Source organism: Bacillus rossius, chromosome 5, assembly GCF_032445375.1.
Source record: "Bacillus rossius redtenbacheri isolate Brsri chromosome 5, Brsri_v3, whole genome shotgun sequence".
Classification (NCBI taxonomy): domain Eukaryota; kingdom Metazoa; phylum Arthropoda; class Insecta; order Phasmatodea; family Bacillidae; genus Bacillus; species Bacillus rossius.
Window position 1 is genome coordinate 30,629,787 of NC_086333.1, and position 21,430 is coordinate 30,651,216.

The window sequence follows — 21,430 nt, forward strand, 5'->3', positions numbered from 1 at the left end:
AGAACAGCTATAGGATTTTTACAGCAGAATTCTACAACGGAAGTCATAAAAAAGTTCCGATATAATCTGTGAATGTGCTAGAAGTCATGAAAATTTAATTTCAAGCAACCTTCTGCTAATTTTTATTTGATTATTTGGTACCTCTTTTTCAGTTTACAGCCCCATATTAAATATAAATAGACTGTCCTATTAAACCATGTGTAAATTAGTATGTATGAAAAGGTTTTAGCTTTCTTTTTGTTGATCTATTTTGTTTAGTTTAATGTTACTAATCATGGGTAAAAAATAATCCTGTGATATAAAATATTTGTAACAAAATGTTACTTAAAGGTATTGAAAAGTCCTGAAATTAGTTTACCAGATATTTGTAGACACCCTGGAATAAGAATTTAGCTACTAAAAAGAGTTATTGAAAGGTTTATTACAAATATAATATATTTGTATATTATACACAATGTATACATTTTTTTTTGTTAATTCATTAATATTGTTGCGAGGTTTTATAGAAAAACTATTCCTGCTGAAAGTGAGGTTCAAAAAAATTATTGTTTTATTTACGATTGATACATGTGTCATTAGAATAAAAAAAAATCACTGCTTGGAATAATGAGGAGGTAGCCTGCTTATTGGGCAGATACTGGAGTGGCAAGATGAAGCAGATACAAAAGTACATAACTTATCTGTAGTAAAAAAAATCTTTTTGTGATAAAAGTGAAATGGCAAAAAGTGCTTCCATTTTCAATCTGCTATAAAAATAGAGGGAAACATTTCAGGATTTCATTTACATGCACAATTTTTAATTATGGTATCTGGAAATAGTAGTACTTTGACTTTATAGATTTCAGTAAACATTTGATGTAAATTTGATTACCCCCAAAATGTTTATCATTATAAAACAATTTAGTTGATGTTGGTTGATGATTTGTTATTAACACAATGTACAAATAAACTGAAAATATACAGAAACTTGTGTGAATGGTTTCCAAAATGTATTATACCGTACTTAACAAAACATTTTAAATTAGGTTGAGGTTTATAATCTACCATAGTATCATTTTGCAGTAGGGTTTTAATTAGCTATTGTGATTTACTTATTTTGTTGTACAAGTTTGGGTTATGAACTGAATATTTATGTTTTGTGTGGCGGAGCGAGGAAGCACAGTGGTAAGATTCTGGAGAACGAGAGTTTGATGCTGGTCTGGCTATTTGAATTGTGTTTTTTCATGTTTTCTTAGAATCACTACCGATCAAAGCTGGGACGGGCCCTTAAAAATAGGCCATGACTGTTTCTTTTCCCAATATTCCTTGTCAGTATCGCATTGCCGTCTCCAGTAACCTTGTCTATGAGATGCAAGTCCCTAATGTATAAAAATAAAAAAAAATGTTTGCACAAATCTTTTTTCAGTATATTTTATTAAAACCAAAATAATTTTTGAACTTTTATTTGATGACAAACATTATAGTATAGTTATTTTTTACAATGATAAATTCAGATTTCAAAGTATAATTTTTTTTTTCGGCATGAGGTGAACATTGAAATATTAATATCTATGATGCTGTCTCGGTGGAGTATTAAACAACCAGATTTTAGATTCTAGAATTTTGTCCAGTATGTAAAGTTATTTTATTTACTGGATTTATTAATATAAATTATGCGAAACCAGCAGTGAAAATTCCTAGCCTTTACTGGCTGTTAATGTATGTACATAATTAAGTATTTATTTTATAAGACAATAATAATTTTAATAGTAATAATAATGGAAAATGCAAGGGATTAAAAGCTTTGATTAAAGTAGTTATATGCTTTTTCATTATGATAGGTCTCAAAGCAGTGTTGATAAAAAACAGTTTGTAGTGTCTATTTTAAGCGTAGGCAGTTGAGTGAAAGTGTAGTACACAGCTCACGTTGTATTGAGCCAGGACAGAACTGGGCTCAGGGGTGTTTTCATTGGTTGGAACACTCCCCGGATGTTATTGATCCATACCCCTCTCGGCTTGCAAAGACGACGAGGGGGACGGGGTGGGTGTAGGGAGCAAGCTGGGACGATGAAGGCTGGAGAGGGGAATGGAGGGGGGTCGGGTTGGCTGGGAGTAAGGAAACGAGGTCAACACTAGACCACCAGCACTTGGTATGCTGTGGCCTGTGCAGTAGCATACATTTTATATCTCCTCAAGTCTTGTTTTTCTACGCAGTTGCACCAGTTTTCATTAGTTCCATGTGATGCATTTTAAGTATAAATTACATTATCTTACTTTTTCTGTACAGTATACCACTTTTTCTTGGACCCTTGTAAGGACTATAGAAAGAGGGATTGCACTGTAAGTATTGCATCATATTTAATTTATTTTTTTAACCAGGGCCACAGTGTTCTATGGTAAGTTTATTTTATTTATAAATTCCACTTTTGTGCCACATGTTAAAACAATGTATATTGGTAATGTGATGATCATGATTTGTGATGATATATTAAGTTTGTGGTTTTTTATTGTTTTATTAAATTAAATTTTTAGACACATAGTATTTTTGTGTCAGTAGTTTTTAAAATAAATATATTTTTGATCCTATACCTTTTGCTTGGTAAATTTTAGTTTCCTAACTATGTATAGTATTTTAATATTTGCAAAATAATTTTTACATGTATCATAGAGTTTTGAGAATAATATATATTTTTATCTAATTTTCATCCAAGGAACCACCTGCTGGGCATTCTTGCTGTTGTTTGGAAACACTGCTTTGTACTGGAGCCAGTTGGTAACAAGTTTCACAATACTATATATATTCTAGGGGTGCTACATAAAGTGATCATAAAGCAGGGAATCCAGAATCCAGGGAAGGAAATGAATGTGGCCTACAGTAAGCAGCCATCCCAGCATTTGCCTGGAGTGGGTTCAGGAAACCTGGAAAACCGAAATAAAGATTGTTGGACCGGGATTCCAACCCGGGTTATTTCAAATGAGTGTCCAATGTTTTACCATTGCCCATCCTGGCTCAGTTTTGTGTTAAAAGTGTTCACACAGACAGCGAAAATTTGGGATGTAAATAGAGATAAATATATATTTAGAGATATGGATGGATGATTTGTATATGTGTAACTACTTTAAACATATTACAAAACATAACTAAATGAGGCATTGCAATGCAGGTCGAACATTAGCTAGATAATGGAATCTTTTCAATTTTAGTAATCTCTTATTTTTCAGCTTTTTTCTATATTGCTTTATAAAGTCTAAATTACATACAGACCAGGTAAATAACTATAAAATGGCAGAACAACGTCTGTCGGGATCTGAAAGTGATATAAATTAATTTTCACACTTGACATTAAAATTAAGAAGACAATTACTAACTACACCCTGTGTTCAGCCCGGGCAACGCCGGGTATTGCAGCTAGTATATATCTGTGTGTGTGTGTGTGTGTTTTGCAGTCTTAGCGGGGCCACCAACAAAATAAATATGTGATTAATAAATTTGAATAAAACCCAGCTAGATGTGTCATGGCAGAAAGTAAAACATGTTGTGAAATTTAGCGAACAAGGGATAGAAACGTAAAGCATAACCAACATTACAAAAATAATCCATACAATTTATTGCTCAGAATAAATATGAAATTGATTTAACCTTTCACATTTGTGATGATACAATTAAGGGTAAAAGTCATTTAGTATTCGAGACTATTATTCGACACACAGTCATGACAAAATATACGCATATTATTGCTCGTGATAACAATATCATACCATTAACAACATATCCAAATACATTACAGAGTTAACGCCGTACGAGACACCTACATTACTTTCATTATAAGCATATAAATTCAAAACCTTAAACAACAATGTTTACCAAGCAAGCAATTCCCTAAATTAACAAAGTAACACACAGAACCAACACAATTTATTACACAGAAACCGAGAAGGTCAAGCTAACTGCTCCTCGCGAGGAGATACAAACAGGGTGCTCGTGCTTGTGGTCCGTCCGATCCAACGGCCATTGCCAGGTAATAAAATAGAGAAATTATTTACGGGCAACAGGAATGAATAAAAAGGTACGTTCTTGTACAAGCACGGGCAGTCAAGGTAATCAATACTTAAGGCAATAATAAGAATGAGAATATTAAATCTGGGGGTGTCGGGCCATGGTTCGAGTATGGCGCAGCAGTCATGCTTCGCTTCAAACAGAAAATAGGCAACCAAAATCAAATTTTCTAAAAGTGGCGGCCGAAACAGTATTTAGAATATAGAACCCTAACCTCAGGAGAATTTAAGCTAGATAAACAACAAGAGCATGGCCACTTCACACTAATTTAAAGTTACGACTGCTTTACCAAAACCATGTCGCGACACCTCCGGACCGGAACAGACCCGAGGCCACAGGGGGCCTACCAATTTATAATCCCAGTGACGTCACGGGAATCGGCGAAGGGGAAGAAAGGAAGGGGAAGGTGGAGGCAGAGTGATAGGGGAAGGGAGCGGAGGCGCTCGGCGGCGTGTGGTTTGAAGTGGCATCCGCTTCAATGTATAAATATATGTATATTTATATATATGTATATGTGTGTGTATATATATATATATCAGAGGTGCCCACCCCCCCCAAACACTATGACTCACCCCCCCTAACCTAATGATGGGCCCCCCCCCCTCCCCGAAATTATTTGTGCCATTTTCTCAATGATTTTATAATATTACACTTTTTTAGTATTATATTTTGTCACATTTTGCATTAATCAAAACTGATTTTCTAATAGTAATAATTTTGGTCATATCAGGTAATATTTAATATTATAATTTAAGCATACTATGACATGTGACAATGTTCTTTTCAATCCTTGCTTGATACCTTAATAGCTTAAAAATGAGATGAAATAGTATCGCAGCATCACTCACAATAGTTCAGTAGTACAATGGAAAATTTTAAAAATTAGACATATATTAAAAACAGTTAACATTGAGATATATAATATACATATTCATCTTAGCATAACAAACAAAAGTAATACAGATAAACGTCTGTTTGAAAATCTAGCTCAAATTGAATTTGTGTCTCCTTGCAATAACTTTCACTAGCAAAAAAATTGCATGATTAAAAATTAACGCTGATCTATATCCTTGACAAAAGCTTCTTCCTTGAAGATGTAGATCGAGAGAAGTTCTCAACGATTTCATCATTTGAAATGGATGCAAGCACATCTTTTTCCGAACACAGAACCATTAGATTTGACAGCCATCTGTCACCCATGCACAATCTCAGCCTGTTTTTCACTATACCTACGTAACTTACTCATTGCTCTTTCTGCGGAACAACTTGTTACTGACAATGAGAGTAAAGTTGCATAAACAACTTTAATAGCTTTAAACCCAGAAAAGTTATTGAGGCATCGATAAGGTTTCAGAAACCCTTGGGTTACCCACAAAACATTTTTCTTTTCATCTCCCTCATCTTCCTTTTCCTCATCACCATCGATTTCTTCTGTATCTACCAGGTTTTCATTAGCCACTTCAGTCTCTTCATCTTCCTTTCTTGATGTTCTTGGGCTTTCTTTTACCACATCGGATAGTGAGATATTTGGATGTGTGGCAAGGTATAGATCACTGAAGCCACCGAGTCACAATCCCACTTGTGGAAATCACACATACATCCCGTGAATAGTTAGTAAGATACAGAAGCCTGAAAAACCCATTTTTGGCCATGTTCAGGGGTAATAAAATATTGTTTTTTATGTACAATTCATTTTGAAAATATATTTTAGTTCTTGACTAAAGTTTGAGTTCTTTTCATACCGAATCCGATTTTTAAAATTGTCTGTAGTATTCTGTTTAAACGTGTATTTTAAACACTATGTAACACTGTTCACTTGCTAGGTAGGCGAGCGCCTTAAGCAAGGGTAGTCGTTTGAAATGTGTGTTCTTTTCGTAGATAAATGGCGTGAACACACATTTACATAGTTTCGGTATAAACACGTGTTCTAACACGCTGCAGCGCGATTTTCTGGCATGTAGACGGGCCCCGTAATAAGTGTCTGATACCGATATGTACATTTGTATTGCTTATTATATTTTACACTTACTTTTCTCATTCTGGTTGATAAATAGCAGTAGATGTCGATGTTCCCTCAACATAAGGTTTCCACGCAGAACTTATCACTGCACTTCACCTCAATTATTTTTTTCCTAATTTCTAAATTGTGCTTAACTTTATAAAAATGCTTCTTCTTGCAATGGTCTGCCCACTTATCATGTCTAACAGTCCCTTCACACAAAATCTCTGAGCAATAGCTTCAGTGTGGTCCAGCCAATTCTGGGCGTCGCTGCCAGCTATAACAATCAAAACAATGAAAAGAGAAGGAAAGTGATAACACTTATATGGTCTCAACTATCAGGCGGGCATGAGCTGAACAGAGGTATAGAATTTCCAAGCCTGATAGAATGCATCAGATTCTCCTTTCAGTTGCACGGTCTGCGCAGGCGCGAAGCTTTTTTTTTTTACTTTTGAGTGTGTGCGCTTATTGTCGAAGCGGGGATAGGGACCATCCTGAACCGACTGCTTTTGTTGAGGAAAGTGCGGGGTTGCCAATTTGAAATACAAGATCCCTTTCAATTATCAAAGCACCAGAAACATATTTTCACATTAGAAGCTATAAGTATGTAGATGATATATATTTTTTCTCGTCTTTTGACACCCCCCTTCCCCCCTGAAAAATTAATGACGCAGTCTGCGTCGTTACCCCCCCCTTGTGGGCACCCCTGTATATACACACACACACACACACACACACACACACACACACACACACACACGCGCACACACACACACGTACACACACACACACACGTACATACACACACAGTCAGTAGTAATAAAATTAAAGCAGACACTTGATTTTTTTGTATAATTCTAATAAATACCATTTATTTTTAAATTTGTGGTAGGAATAAGTATATTTATAGGTTATTAAAAAAAGTTTGTCATAAAAAATAATTTTTATAAATAATACTGTACTACAAATAAATTATAAATGATAAAAAAAATACAATTCACACTTTTTTTAAAACTTGTAATTCGTAATTTTTGTCAGGTTTCCTAAGAGATGGCCTTCTAATAATGGGCGTTACTCCTAATTACAGGATGAAGGGTGCTAACCTGGTCAGGCAAAGAAGAAATTACTTTTTTAACGTACTCCACTGACAGAGGCGGCCATTCCCTGTCAGAAAACCTAACGAAAAGGAAGAATTATCAGTTTTAAAAAATCGTGAATTTCTTATTTTTATTATTTATAACTTATTTGTACATTTTTATTGATAAAAATTATTTGTTTAGGGTAGACTTTCTTTAAATAACCTATAAAAAAAATTAATTCTTACCACAAATAAAAAAATAATTAGAATCATGGGAGAAAATCAGTGTGTCCGGTTCTATTTTTGCTGCTGAGTTTATATATCTATGCTCTTAGACTTTAGTCTAATCATAATTGATAATGTATCATTTTAAAGTTTGATCAACCAAATTTATTCATTACTTTTATCAGACTGGCTGTATTTTTTTATTTATTGTTGATCAAAAAAGATGACAATGATTAAAAGTCAAATTTCATTTTGTGTATGTTTGTTGAAAGTTGTTATGATAAGATTTTTTATTTTGTATATCTATCATTTCGCCGGATAAAGTGATGAGACAGGAAAAAAGTTATATGGGTCAGGGAAAACAGGAAAAACTCTAGGAAATATGCTGAAGTAAGAGTGTGAGAACCCTAAGTTATTACGAGGGGTATGTGTGTCTCTTTGGTAAAACTAAATTAGTTTGTAGTCATACAAATGTTGAAAAAATATTACATAAATACATGTTGAGAGTACTTCCCAGTGTCTTTGCACTTACTGTACTTGAACTTGTGAAAAATTCGTTGTACAGCATTGCCGAGAACAATATTCACAATTTGATTCAACTTTGTGAATATTATAAATATTTTATTTTATAACTAGTATTCACACTTTTTTTTTCTATGAATACACAACTATGTAAAATGTTTAAGTACTTTCAGGGTGTCCCTTTCATTAAGTATGTTTGGTGTTGGAACCATTTCTTTTTTTTTTTTCCAGGTGATCTGTAATGCATTTCGCCACCTTTTTGTACATCCTTATTTCTGATGAATGACTTTGCCCCAGAAGTACTTTAGAGACTACGATACATCGTCAATGCAATGAGTCTGTACTTGAAGTTGCTACCAAGAAGTTTACTAAACCTTATCAAGAAACAAGCGCACAGGAATTTTAAAAGACTTCATATAAAGACTCCAATTATTATTGTACGGTGACCTTACGCCGATCATCGTACTTCAGTTCACAAAATTTCTCAGAAAATTTTGCAATAATATGTTGATGAATTCATGCTATCAAACATGTTGGCCTAGTAGTAAATTATTATAGATATCAATGTTTACAAAAAATTTGTACACGGTAGTCCTCTAGTAATCAGTATTTACATAAGTCGCGATACATTGTTACTCTGATAATTATTAAAAGAGATACATTCACAGATGAATTGGGCATCAGAAATAACATTCTTTTACAACCATGAAAAATCTGAATGCTGAATGGTTGAAGCAGAATTAGTTTGCCGAACAATTCTTAAAAGTGTAACATTACAATAATACCAGTGCAATAAGAATGGTGTGATAGCTATGTAAGCGGTAGTTAGTCGGAGGCCTTATAGCCATGTGTGACATTCAGAAGAAGTTTCTGTGCCCGCGACTGGTGGACTACCTGGCGATAGTGGGTGCTCGGCCCTCGGGCGGGGGGCTGGCATCTCGTGGGGGCTCCTCCCCGCCGGTCCAGACTCCCGAGCTGCTCCGGAGGTACCCCACCGAGGATCACAAGGACTTCCCCATGCCCCTGGACATGGTGTACTTCTGCCAGCCGGAGGGCTGTGTGTCAGTGGGGCCTCGCCGGAATGCACTCCGGGAAGCCACGTCCTTCGTGTTCATGCTCACCGAGAAAGACTCGGGTTAGTGCCATGCCATGCTGTCCTAATTGTAGTCATTTTGGTTTGCAATAAAACTAGCAAAAAACACTGAACATTGCAATTTCCTAAAACTAAATATTTTTGAATTAATTTTTATATATTTTGTTTTATAATTTTATGAATTTATATTTATTATATGTATCTAAACTATTAATTAATTTAATACAATAATAATGTAAGATAACCTTTTGGCACATGTGTTTAATAGGAAGATGCGTACTTAATTTTAGATGGTAATATTACTCCAAAAATTTATTCAGCTAATATTTAATACTAATAAATGAAAATGTGGAATTATATTTTTTTAATAGGTACTTTAGTTTTGATTATCAAATCAACATTAGACAATTATGTATTAAAAGGTTTTATTTACATGAAATACATAATTTTATTAAAACTGCATAACACCTCAGTTACTTGTTCATTAAATGTTTTTACTGGTTTCAGGTAAATGTCGGTATGGCATATGTGTCAATTTCTATCGCCCAATTGAACGTGCCTCGCCGGGTGCGACGTCTGCAAACTCCAGAAGAGGAAGGCATTCGTCAACTTTTCGTCGAGAGTCGTGGAGAAAGAGCATGGAGAAGAGCTCGGATTCCGCATTTTCCAGGTTAGTGTAGCTCCAGTATGTTTTGCTTTATGTTATAGGAGCTGATTGGTTTTGCAATTTTCACTTTATTTACCTTGTGTATATTTATGTAGTAGAAACAGAAATTATTTTAAATGGCTTACTTTACTTGTAGGTATAAGTTACATCTTCTCTGTCATTACTAAACATCATTTAGCTAATGAAAACAATTACTAAAAATTCTTCTGCAGTTCCTAATTTACTTTAGTTTGGTTCACATGGTGTTAGTATTACAGTACAATGTTTAAATGTTTAGAAAATGTACACTGTGACAAGAGATTGTTTAGTGGCTCTTTTAATAGTTATTTTACTTAATATTTGAATATATTTTTAAAGCTATAATTTAAATAATAACTAATGTGGCAGCATGTAATTTTTTTATAACATTAAAATTCTTTGTTATGTTTTTCTTGAGAGATTTTAAACACAGATTAGACTATCCATGATCAACAGATAACTTGTATTTAAAGCTCCTAAGTAGAGACAAGATTATACTTTGAATTACAGTGAAACAGAAATAACTCTGACAATAGTACGGTTTCTCCTGTGAAGGATTCACTAATATAAAGTTGTTAAAAACATTGGGCCCTCCAAAAATTTTATTAAAGTGTTTATTATATTTTTTGAAGTGTTTTAAGTGTTGAATGTTAAGTGCATGCAAGTGTCCTGTGCTGTGTTTCTGACGTCCTGTAGTTAGTAAACTGAAAACTCTCTTATAGTCGTATTTTTGGTGGCAGCGACTACCGCAGCAGTAACGTGGGCCCCAGTGATTCTGACAGGGACTGCCCCAGCCGGAGGGACTCGGAGACGTCCCACCAGGTGTCCCACCAGCACCTGGGGCCCCCGCCCCGGCTGGGGGTCACCGCCCCCAGCAACGACTCGGAGAGCGGGGGCTCCCACTCCCCTTCCCCGAGGGCCAGTCGTCGCAGGCAGGTGGGTGTCCCGTCCGCGTGGTGATTGTTTACTCGCATCTCTGCTAATATTAGCATTGTATGTTACTGTGAATGTACCACCACATTCGCTGTCTGATACATATCCAGTTAGTTTTCAGTGATCTTAAGAAAGTAGTTCCGTAACTTTTACGTTTTGTTAAAAGTGTAAATATTATTTTATTCAAATACATGAAAATTGGGTATGTCTTGTTTTGTACACTATAGCAATAAGAATATGTATACAAAATAATTACATATTATTATATAAGTTCTAATAACATTCTAGCGTTACTCTACTGGAATGTGGGTACTTGTCATTAGACTCACACCAATGTTATTTTCAACTTGCTGTGAATGATTTACAATTATTTAGACGGAAGCAGATATTGAGGCTCCCAAAAATATTTTATTGAAGATGAACCTTTGAATTGCATTTCATTTAATCAGAACAATTAGTTTATTCTTTTAGTCAATAAAGATTGATGTCGCCGGGGGTTGTCGGAGCATTAGAGAGATTTTAAATAAGAAGAAGGGCGCCACTTAGTCTAGGGGGGCATGGACCTGGCTGAGACTCTTAACTCTGGGCTTGATGTCGCCTGTTTGGGGACATGACTCGACCCTCGTGCACTGCCTACAGAATAATTGACCTGGACCCGTTCTCTGTGACAGGCACGCTATATAGTAACGTCGTGGGCTCTTATGGTGTCCCACACGCCAACCTCGAGTGCACACGTGGTCAAACGAAAAGAGACAAGTTCGATAACGCTGTGATTTATTGTAGACTACATGGTACAATTCCCGCTTGAGCGTGTTACATAAAGAACTTTAAAATAGGTTGAAGCTATTTAAAAGCCTTGCAGCGCGATCGGTTTACGGACTGTCTGGCCACCACGTTGTCGGATGTTACGTTCGTGGTGATTTCTGAACTCCTTACGGATTGCAAGGTAATTAATGAAACAGCCAACCCCCTAGGTAGGCACAGAGGATAGCGAAAATGATTAAGAAGAACTACACAGAAGAGAATTACCGAGTCAGTATAGCGAAGTTAAAGTCCTCGGAGTGCAGAGGGCGTCCTACCTCGGATGGTGATGTGAAGCGATTGGGGCGAGTGATGGCCGCGGGGTGGCAGGAAAATGGCGTTTCACGCCAAGACGGATAGTACCGTTATTCCGAGCCATATTGCGCCGTGGCATATTGAATAAAACCAATTAAATGACCAAAAACCCTTTAACATTTTACCCTGGCGGTTCATGAACCGCAACCACGTAATAATTGAATCAAACCAGAAGGAATTAAATAAAGTTACAGTAACTGGATGGCCTTCGGCAAGTCTGAGTCTGTAGCATTTATGCTTAAAGGAAAACAAATGAAGTAAAGTATTATGCCCTGAAACGTACATACACAACACTAGGGATAATTAAAGAAATACAATAATAATTAAATATAAATTAGGAGGCAACGAGGCACTGGCTCAACTCTGCCTCGTGGCGGGCTTTCATACACGCATACGTCGGCTGCGGGAGATTCAAATGGACGGGACGGAAGAAAGAGGGGTAGGAGGGTGGTAACATATCAGGCTCTAGGGGGCGTAGCCCCGGTCGACGTCAAGATGTTAAAATATGAAATTACTTGTTCTAATATGTTACCAGTTGGAAAAGATGTAAAACATGCTGTGTTGGTTTAATGTTCAGTAGTCATGCATGGATATGACTGCCAGAAGCATAGTGTGTATGCAGTGGCGAGGCGTGAGGTTTACATGAGGGAAAGCAACCACTCCGTTCACCCCAAAACATCTAGGAGGGGGGGGAGTCCGGGGGCCCTCCCCCGAGAAAATATTGATTTCAAGGTACAAAAGGGTGCTATTTAAGTCGTTTTCTTAACTGATAATTGACTATTCCACAGGTAGAAAATTGACATTTTTTTTTTAAAATTATAAACTATTTTTGAAAAATAATAATGTTTGGCATACATTATTCTGATAATAAAAGACCTACTCTACATTATTTATATACTAAGTGGGAGTGTAGTATCATCGATATCTGGTACAAAATATATAAACAGACAACACATGGCAAAGTAAGTACTTAAAATAAAGAGAAGCTCATAAAAATGTACTAGAATAGTAAAAATTAAATGTTGGTATTTTTTGTACCAACACGAAAGAAACTATCTTCATACGTATTCAGAAACTCTGTTAACTGGTACGTGGTTATTCACAGTCACTCCAGCGAGATTGCAACTCTCGAGCTGGGATCCCGTATCCGCCACCCGCGGGACGCGGTCGGTAGCAGTTGGCACTGCTAGGCCGCCCCCAGCACGCACACAAATCACACACGCACTGCCAGCCTTCGGTTACCCAATAGGGCGCAGGGAACTCCCAGCCAACAGCCCGCAAGAGAGATGCGCGCGCCCCGAGAGACGACCGCCGACTGAAATGCGACCTCGCCACCTGCCCTGCCGAACTGTGGCGGACATAGCCGAAGCAGTCGGCGGAAGAATTCCACCGTCTGCTTCGACCACGTTCGCTTCAGTTCGGCAAGAAAGCGCTACCTTCGTAGCTTCTACCACATGTTTTTACAGCCAATCCCCTCCTCGAACCTTTGTACCATGCCACCCCCCTTCCGAAAGGAAACTACTGCGGCAGCCTTCCTGCTGAAAGCGGTCCTACCAGCGCTTCTAAACCTAGCAACGCTTCTAAAACAGCATGTTTTGTGTGTCGACGAGTTCTTTTCTTATAGCGCACAGCGCACAGTATTGGGTCCCAAAAAGATAATGTAAAAAATACATTCACCTAACTGCACGAGCCAAAGTAAAATACTATTCTGAATAAAATATTTAGGTATTTAAAAAATACATTGTCTGCAAACTGCCTGGGCAAGCACTGCTTGCCTTGCTTGCCCTGACGAGACGCCACTGTGTGTATGAGGTTGTCACTGCACCCCTTTTTGTGTCTTAATACTAAAATAAATTTCTGCTAAGCCTACTATTACAGTTATTTTGTAACTGCAACTTCCTGGAAAAACTACTAATTACTAATATGTTTCACAACTCTTTACTACTCTTTGTTAAAAAAATTCCTAAACTGTAGGCCTACTCTATTGAAGTGTTTTAACCACAGAGGACTTCTTCATTGGCTTCAACTAGAAACTGGTATCATACCTGGAATATGCATAATTAGTTTTGTGGTAATAGTTTATAATGATCTGCTGCAATTTTAAGTAAGTTAATACTTTAATAACACTACCTACTACTTGTGTAAATGTTAAGCATTAGGCACATAATGATGTGAAATTTTTTGCTTAAGTTACAATTTTGAATAATTTAAACCACTGTAATACAAAATGTTTTGTAAAAATATATCAAAATGTGTATAGAATTATTACCTCAAATGTTCAGAATTTAGGCTTATTAACCATGAGTAATGACATGTTTTGACCAACTTTATCGAGGCCCCCTCAACCCCCTACAACCAGCAAATTTATGTTTTGAAAATTGAAAACTAAGGAATTTTCTTCTCCTGCCTGACAGACAGACTAGAAAAAATTTACCCCAAGTTGCAAGGAGGGGAGGCAAAATATGTTTTGCACCTTTTACACAAGCTGGCATGCATTGAAGATAAAAAATAAAAAATAAAAAATAATAAAAAAAAATAATAATAAAAAAAGCTATCTTTTTTGCTTTGTTTTACAGAATTTTTGGGAATTGTGGGGCATAAATTAAATGGGTGCCCGAATAAAGCAGGCTACTTTTGTTAAGTAACACATGTCTGGAAACGAAGCCCTGCAAAGTTACAGGTGCAAGTATTTGTGCACAAATTTGTATTTTGCGGGCTTCAGGGTGCTACTCCACTGGCTGAGAGGATTTGCAATCTAAGCACAGTGATGTTAAAATACTCCGCGGGGAAAAGACACCGTTTCGAGTTAGCAGTGTGCAGTTTGGTGTACATCACCCTTCGTGGTGTGAAACTCCCAGTTTCTGTTATTTGCTGCTTAAACCACAAAAATGGTTTTCTGTTCGGTACATACTGTTGTGAAAGCACCCTTGGTAAATGTAGATTGCTCCACCTGCAATTTTTTTTCATTTTGCAGTACACTATTAACATATCGGCCATCTTATGTGAATGTGAAGTCTGCCATGCTATTACTGTTTCTCAAATCTGTTGAAATGTACTCGAGCCGACTCGCTTCCAGTAACTTTCAATCTCGCCAGCGAGTAAGGCACAAGAAACACAGAAAACCTAGTCATAGTATGTACTAGGAGGCTAACGAGAAAAGATAATGGTGAAACCTCATCTGAATTTCAAGCACAAAACATAGGATTGAGAAAACACGACTAAAGATTTATCATGCATGTGTCCTCATGAACAATATAAGGTCACAGGGTTCTTGAAATGGATGTGATTGAGCAAAACGCCAATCCGGTGGGAACCGGACATGACGGAGCACAAACGAGATCAATTGCATGACACATTTAAACTTGATGAAAGAAGCATGATTCTAATGAAAAAAAATACATTTAAGTGCCTACTTTACAAATGTGCAACTCCAAACATTACAAGCAAGAAAAATATTATTTATATAGCAAAAGAGATTAAACTCAAGCCCAATAAATGCAAACTAGATTATAGCACCTAATTAGGAATAAACAATTGGTAGCAAAAAAGTATACATTAAATTCAGAAACAATCTAAGGGCAGTAAATGCAGTGATGCGTAGTACTCTGTGTGAATTGTCCTACAGATGAGAACTATTTTGCCTTAACACAGTCTAACGTAATCGACTAAGGAAAAAAGAGACACAGTTAATAGTGGGAGATGAGCACAATAGGAAATTATTCCTTAAAACATTAACATTCTGGTGCTTTCAGGAGCAACTGCAAGGAGAATCATGGCAACTAAAAACAACGGCGCAGCCAGAAACCCATGCTATCCATTCATGAATTTAGATAGTGGCAGTCCAGACAGAAAATTGAGACTCGATTTAAGGCTGTCTAGATGACCACCCTATGCAGGCCGATATTAACAAGACATCAGTTATATAGAAAATTTTACCTCTGGTGTGCATGTGTCGAAACACAAGAGAGGGGCAGTAGGGGAAGGAATGAGAGGGGACACAAGGTAAGGTGGATTGGGAAAGAAGGGAAGGCAAAGGGAAAAAAAATGGTGGATAAGGGGAAGAAGAAGCGAAGACTGAAACACTGCGACGTCTTCCTGATGTTGCCCAGCTCACAGTAATTGCAGTATTGTAATTACAGTCAAACTGTGCTGTTTATCAGGGTTAGTGAATTAGACTAAACCTAAACGTCTGAGCCCAGCTCGTTGCCTGCTTCCTGCCAAGTGTTTGAACGTCACTACGCCGTGATCACGCATCCTCTCAGCCAATGGAGTAGATCCCTGAAGCCTTCCAAATTAAAATTTGCACACTATTCTTTGCGCCTGTAACTTTGCAGGGTTCTGTTTCTGGAAATATGTTCCTTAACATAAGTTGCTTGTTTTGGAATTCCCTGCCACTTATTAAATTAATGCCCCGCAATTTGCGAACAGTCTGTGTACTTACATGAAATAATTGCTTTAGTCTCTCCTTTTTGAAGTCAAACTTCATTGGGCAAGATGGGAGTAAGGCATTCAAATATAAAATATTTGCTGTAGCTATTTTTAGTTGGACAGGCTGGAGACATGCTAGTTTTAAATACATTATCGTGCTTGTCGGAAGTGGAATTATAAATGTTCAGCTAGACGGTAAAGGACTCTAGCTACACTCATGCACAGCTGTATCTTATCCTCTTTCTCAATCCTTCTCTTTTCTTACTCACTCATTCTCACTCTCTCTCACTCACTCTCACTCATTCTCACTCATTCCTTCATACTCACTTAAACCTACTCAATATTTCACTCTCACTTTGTCTCTCACGCACACAATATGCTCACTGGTGTATTTGAACACATAGTACTTTCTCGCTACATGAATATACTTAATATATCCACTAAACCAGCAAGATTTTTGTAAAAATCTAGTCAAATATGAGTTTTATTAAAAATTAATAGTTTCTTGTGCATTTTGTAAGAGTGAAAGTAAAGTAACTAAAGAGAGATTCTTAGGAGTGCTATGTGCGGGAGAGTTGAAATCATAAGGTTGGTAGTAAATACTAAACGCTAACAAGCAGCTTGACACATTGGTGTGATATAACCATGCAGGTCATGTAAGTATTTAACATGAAGCAAGGTGGTGCAGTAATAATGCACACACTCACATTATAGAGGACCTGGTTCAGATAAAATTCCAGACATCTTGATTTCTGGTTTCTATGATTTCTGTGAATCACGCCAGGTAAATGGTGGTATAGCTCCTTGCTACCGGCCGTAGCCGATTACTTTTCTGATGTCCTGGATACGTGTGGTTTCCCATAACCGTCTCTATGACCTAGCTTGCCACTAGATGTTAATACTCATTAAAAAAATAATCATATAACTATGAGTGGTTCTATGTAATTATATTACAGTGAAATTATATTGCTTTTGATGCCCTTAAATAAAGGTTTTCCTGAAATTTTCAGATTATTGATATTTATTTTGAGCATGTAATAAGTTAAACAAGAATTTGCCTATTGGACCTAACAATACCCTGATAAGAAAACACATATTTTACACCATTGTTTCCTAAACTTACCATATTGTGATAAACACAGAGTTGTAGTAGGTTTAAACTTAGGTGTTCGTCTGCAAAATATTTTGTTGTATGGAAGTGAAAAATATTAAACATTGAAAGTAACTTGTAATGATTCATTTACTTGAAATATGAGACTGTGTTTTTGAGATATATACATTCCCATTACTTACATTATCTTGTCTTTTGTTTTCAGAGAGTCAGAAGCCACTCCCTCACTTCTCTGTGTCTGTTATCGCATCACCCTTTTTTCTCCATATTCCGCGAGTGCTTGTTCATCCTGAAGAAGCTCATCGATGCCTGCAACGAGAACACGTCTCCCAGAAGAGTTGGGGCTTCCAGACAGATCTCAAGGTAGGTACTTGCAACAGAAAAGATCAGCATTAAGATCACTTTCAATTTTAAAGTTGGTTGAACGTAAACTAATACAATTTTTCTTCACATATAGGTCGCACTTCATTTTCCCCCCATCAAATCTGGTAAAATTGCCGCGACCTATATGCGAGTAGATACGGTATATACAGGTTGGACCAGAACTCAGTGACAAACAGAAAAACAGTTGATAGGCTTATAAATCACAGTTGTGAATCAGAAAACAAAAGTTTAAAAAATAGTTTTAGTTTTTGAGTTATAAGCATTTTTAAAATTTTTTTTAAAATTCCTACCATTGCGCCAAATTATTAGATATTATGACTACATATTTTTGTAACACAATTATTTTTTCCCTACTGTTGATGACAATTCAAAATAAAATTAAACATACAATACTTTTTTTTTTGTGTTGGGGAGAGTGTAGGGGGGGGGGGGGTGGCAGGGAAATTTATTTGTACAACTAATGTGAAGAAAATTATTAGTCCAATAATTTTATCTATTTATACTGTTAAAAAAAATTACTATGCTAACTTAGGAAGTTATTTGAAAAGATGACTCATTTTTTGAATATTGCAGAATATTTGAATGATTTCTGACTTGGATTTTGTCTTCTAAAGACTTGCATATTCATCTTCAAATTTAGTTGAAAAAAAATGGTCTTTGGCACAGCTAGAATGTGAGGTACATTTTCAAAAGTTGTCATTCTGGGTAGTGCAGTTGTGTTTGATTTTAGCTCTGTGCTGTAACCAGTTATGTCTAGCAGTGTATAACTACCTATATATCCTTTACATAAAAAGGAAAAGAAAAAAAAATACACTTGAGAGCGTGGCCCCCATGGACTGTAGAAGTGAAACTTCACAAACTGTTTGTAGTTTACGTCAGCTTACTAACTGCGCTTCAGACACCGTTGTTGCTGCCATCATTTTTAGTTTTCGGCAGGTAACATGATAGCTAATTTATGATATTTAAATTTCCAATTCAAATGGTTTTAGTGTTAATTTTGGTGCAGTAAAATTTCAGATTAAGTGGAAGTTATGTGTTTTAAGGTTTTTATAAAACTGAAAATTCAATTACTAGTTTTAGAGGCTTCAGAATATTGTGTGTAATATGCAACTGGTGGATTTACAGCCAAAAGGCCTCACCACACCCAAGTGCTCAGTGTTGCCACAGAAGTGTAAGTGGGACAAACATGTTGCCAAATGTCAATGCATAGTTACACCACTCTATTCCTGATCGCTATACTTTACATAACGCTATGAGTATGAAAGTTTATTTTTTTCATTATTTATTCTACTTTTCAATATGCTCTTCAAAAAATTGAAGTGACTGAATACTTGTGTATTTGTTGAAGAGGAGTTCTTTGTAAAGAGGTGGAACTAAATAAATCAGTGTCAGATTTTCCTTTGTCGATGGACCCAACATACAAAATGCTGATATGAGGTCACTATAGACACTGAGAGTCCCTAATCCGGATATAGCGATCCTTGTGAGGTGGGTTTGGTAGTGCTCTCTTGCTGTACAGGTTACGTAAAGAGCCTCACATCTTCATAGAAACTAGCATCTTAGTAACAGTTCTTATCAGGATATGTTTTAATGAAGTCCTTGAAGATCATATTAGTAGGACAAGATTATATGGTGATTTGGGATGAAGCCAAAATAACACTGGGAAGCATGTAAATAAACCATATAACACCAAAATGCAAGTTAATACAGTAATACAATACACCATAAAGCATTGAAATGCAACAAAAAATATTGAAATTTTTCAACGTAAGTAATTTAGCATGGAGTAAGTACCAAAATGTATGTACTAAATAGACAAGAAAATTTTTGGCTTTTATTGATATTGTATCTGCTATTAGTTATTTTACATTATGATACTGGAACATTTTACAAATACACTTATATGTGCTAATTTATTTATTTTTGTTCCCAGTACTCAGACATGCATATTACAAATTATTATATTGTAAAAGTGCATCATGTATCAGTCAAAATGACACTGTTTTGGTGAAGTAAGTATCATTGAACAACTAAGTTATGTATTTGTTGAAAATTGTGCCATCTTTATGAATAAACAAAGTTCATAAAAAAATTACCACTAAAATCTCTTGTTTAAAAAATGAAATAAGCCTAAATTTAGTACCATAAAATCTTGTGTGTACATATTAGTGAACTCTTTGTCATTTACATGCCAGCACCTGGCCACTAAATGATCTCGGTTATTTGAAACGTTATTCTTTCACAACTGAGGTTGAGCTTGTGAGTTTCAGATACTTTTCTATTTAATAGGTATGTAGTATAAATTAGCAATAAATAATAAATACCAAGATTCTTAAAATGACAATCTTTATCATGACTGTTTAGGACATGCAATGTTAAACATTATCTTTGTGGTTTTAGTAAACAAAAAGCATTTTATGAGAGTGTTTTTTGCATATTCTATGGAGTAGTTTCTAATTTTTTTGAATATGTTAAGACAAAAAAAAATTGCATTCAAGTATGATTATTTTTTCTTCGTTGTGAAAAACATTGTGTCCTAAGTGTAGGTTGTACATAGAAGTTACCTGTCACGTTTCTGTGGAGAATCTAGCAACTCTTATAGAGCAGCTGAAAGCATCACATACACCAACCTTGTTCAGTCCGTCGCACGACAGGATGTGGCTAGTTTAAATGACGAGTTGCATAACGCATGTCCGGTCCAAGTCAAGGACATTACAGCATGTGCTCATTCTAACTCATCAAGAATGCATATGATTGGAGAATATTTGTTAACTGTCATCCCTGTCCATATTTTTTGATACTTCCAGTTTAAGTAGGAATATTTTTTTAGGAAATAACCAATATTCAGAGCAAGTATAAGTGTTGAATATACAATTCATTTGGCATGTCTTCTAGGGTACAAACAGACACCGTATACACATGGCCTATAATCACATAACTCACTGCTTCTTGCTTTTCGAACACTGATACAGGCAATGGTGGCTGGTGTGGGTGAGGGAGAGGGCAGTTTCTCTATTACTAAAATCAAGTTTGAAAAGTAGGGGTGGGACGTTTATGCGAAAAAAATTTTCTTGTCAAGTTTTTCATATGAAGACAGTCATTTTTTTATGTTTTTCAAGAGTTTTTTCACTTAACGCAGAACAAAACTGCTCAATTTGAAAGTAATTTTTTTTTCCAGTCACTAATTGTTGCTTTTCCGACACCATATTTGAGTGATAATTCAGTAGCACTTTCTCCCTTTTCCAGTCTTTTTAAAACTTCAATTTTTTCACTTAAAGTAAACAAAGAACGACTTTGTTTACTTGACATGTTTAATGTTTAACATCTAACGTCAAGGACTACGGACAAATAAAAAAGGCACAGTGACTCTGTTAAGTAACTTAACACTCAGAACAGAGCTTTACAATAAATTTGCAATAAGTGCACACAGCTCATCAATCTCCTCTAGAGTAAACACTGACCTAGATACTAGACAGGGCTCAGTGCAGTGAGTCATGTGTTTGAAACGCGGGAGGGAGAGGGATAGGTAGGACGTCTGCGCTATGTCGTCGGTCACTGCCCTTCCCTTCCGACTTTCACTGAATCTGTTCACGAGCCAATCAACACTGTATAGAGCTGACACCAGCAGAAGTCCCCGTACTTAATTTATGCCTTAACAAGTCAATAAGTTGATATTATTCATGAAATCTGTCTATTCCGAATTCCCGCTAAACCGAACAGTGTGCGGTCCCAATTATTTCGGAATATTGGGACTCTACTTTATACATAAATGTGAACATGTATGTAAACTATAAACAGATTATATAAAGTCTTCTTATAC

At 36.2% G+C, this 21,430-nt stretch overlaps 1 protein-coding gene across 13 annotated transcripts in view; it reads left to right on the forward strand.

Annotated features, from left to right (window-relative positions):
• The window catches only part of LOC134531686 (MAP kinase-activating death domain protein), a 268,039-nt gene that overhangs the window by 61,101 nt on the left and 185,508 nt on the right, over positions 1-21,430 (forward strand). For 9 of the 13 annotated variants that reach the window (XR_010075065.1, XM_063367486.1, XM_063367496.1 and 6 more), the window contains exons 2-5: positions 8,092-8,995; positions 9,461-9,623; positions 10,361-10,574; positions 17,432-17,589. Coding sequence is in view for 11 of the 13 variants with exons in the window: in XM_063367486.1 (XP_063223556.1) it covers positions 8,707-8,995; positions 9,461-9,623; positions 10,361-10,574; positions 17,432-17,589 (824 nt within the window). In the remaining 2 variants the exon portion in view is untranslated. Of the gene's footprint in view, positions 1-2,228; positions 2,320-8,091; positions 8,996-9,460; positions 9,624-10,360; positions 10,575-17,431; positions 17,590-21,430 lie in introns of those variants that run through there. The other 4 variants (XR_010075066.1, XM_063367493.1, XM_063367497.1 and 1 more) reach the window with 2 other exon arrangements.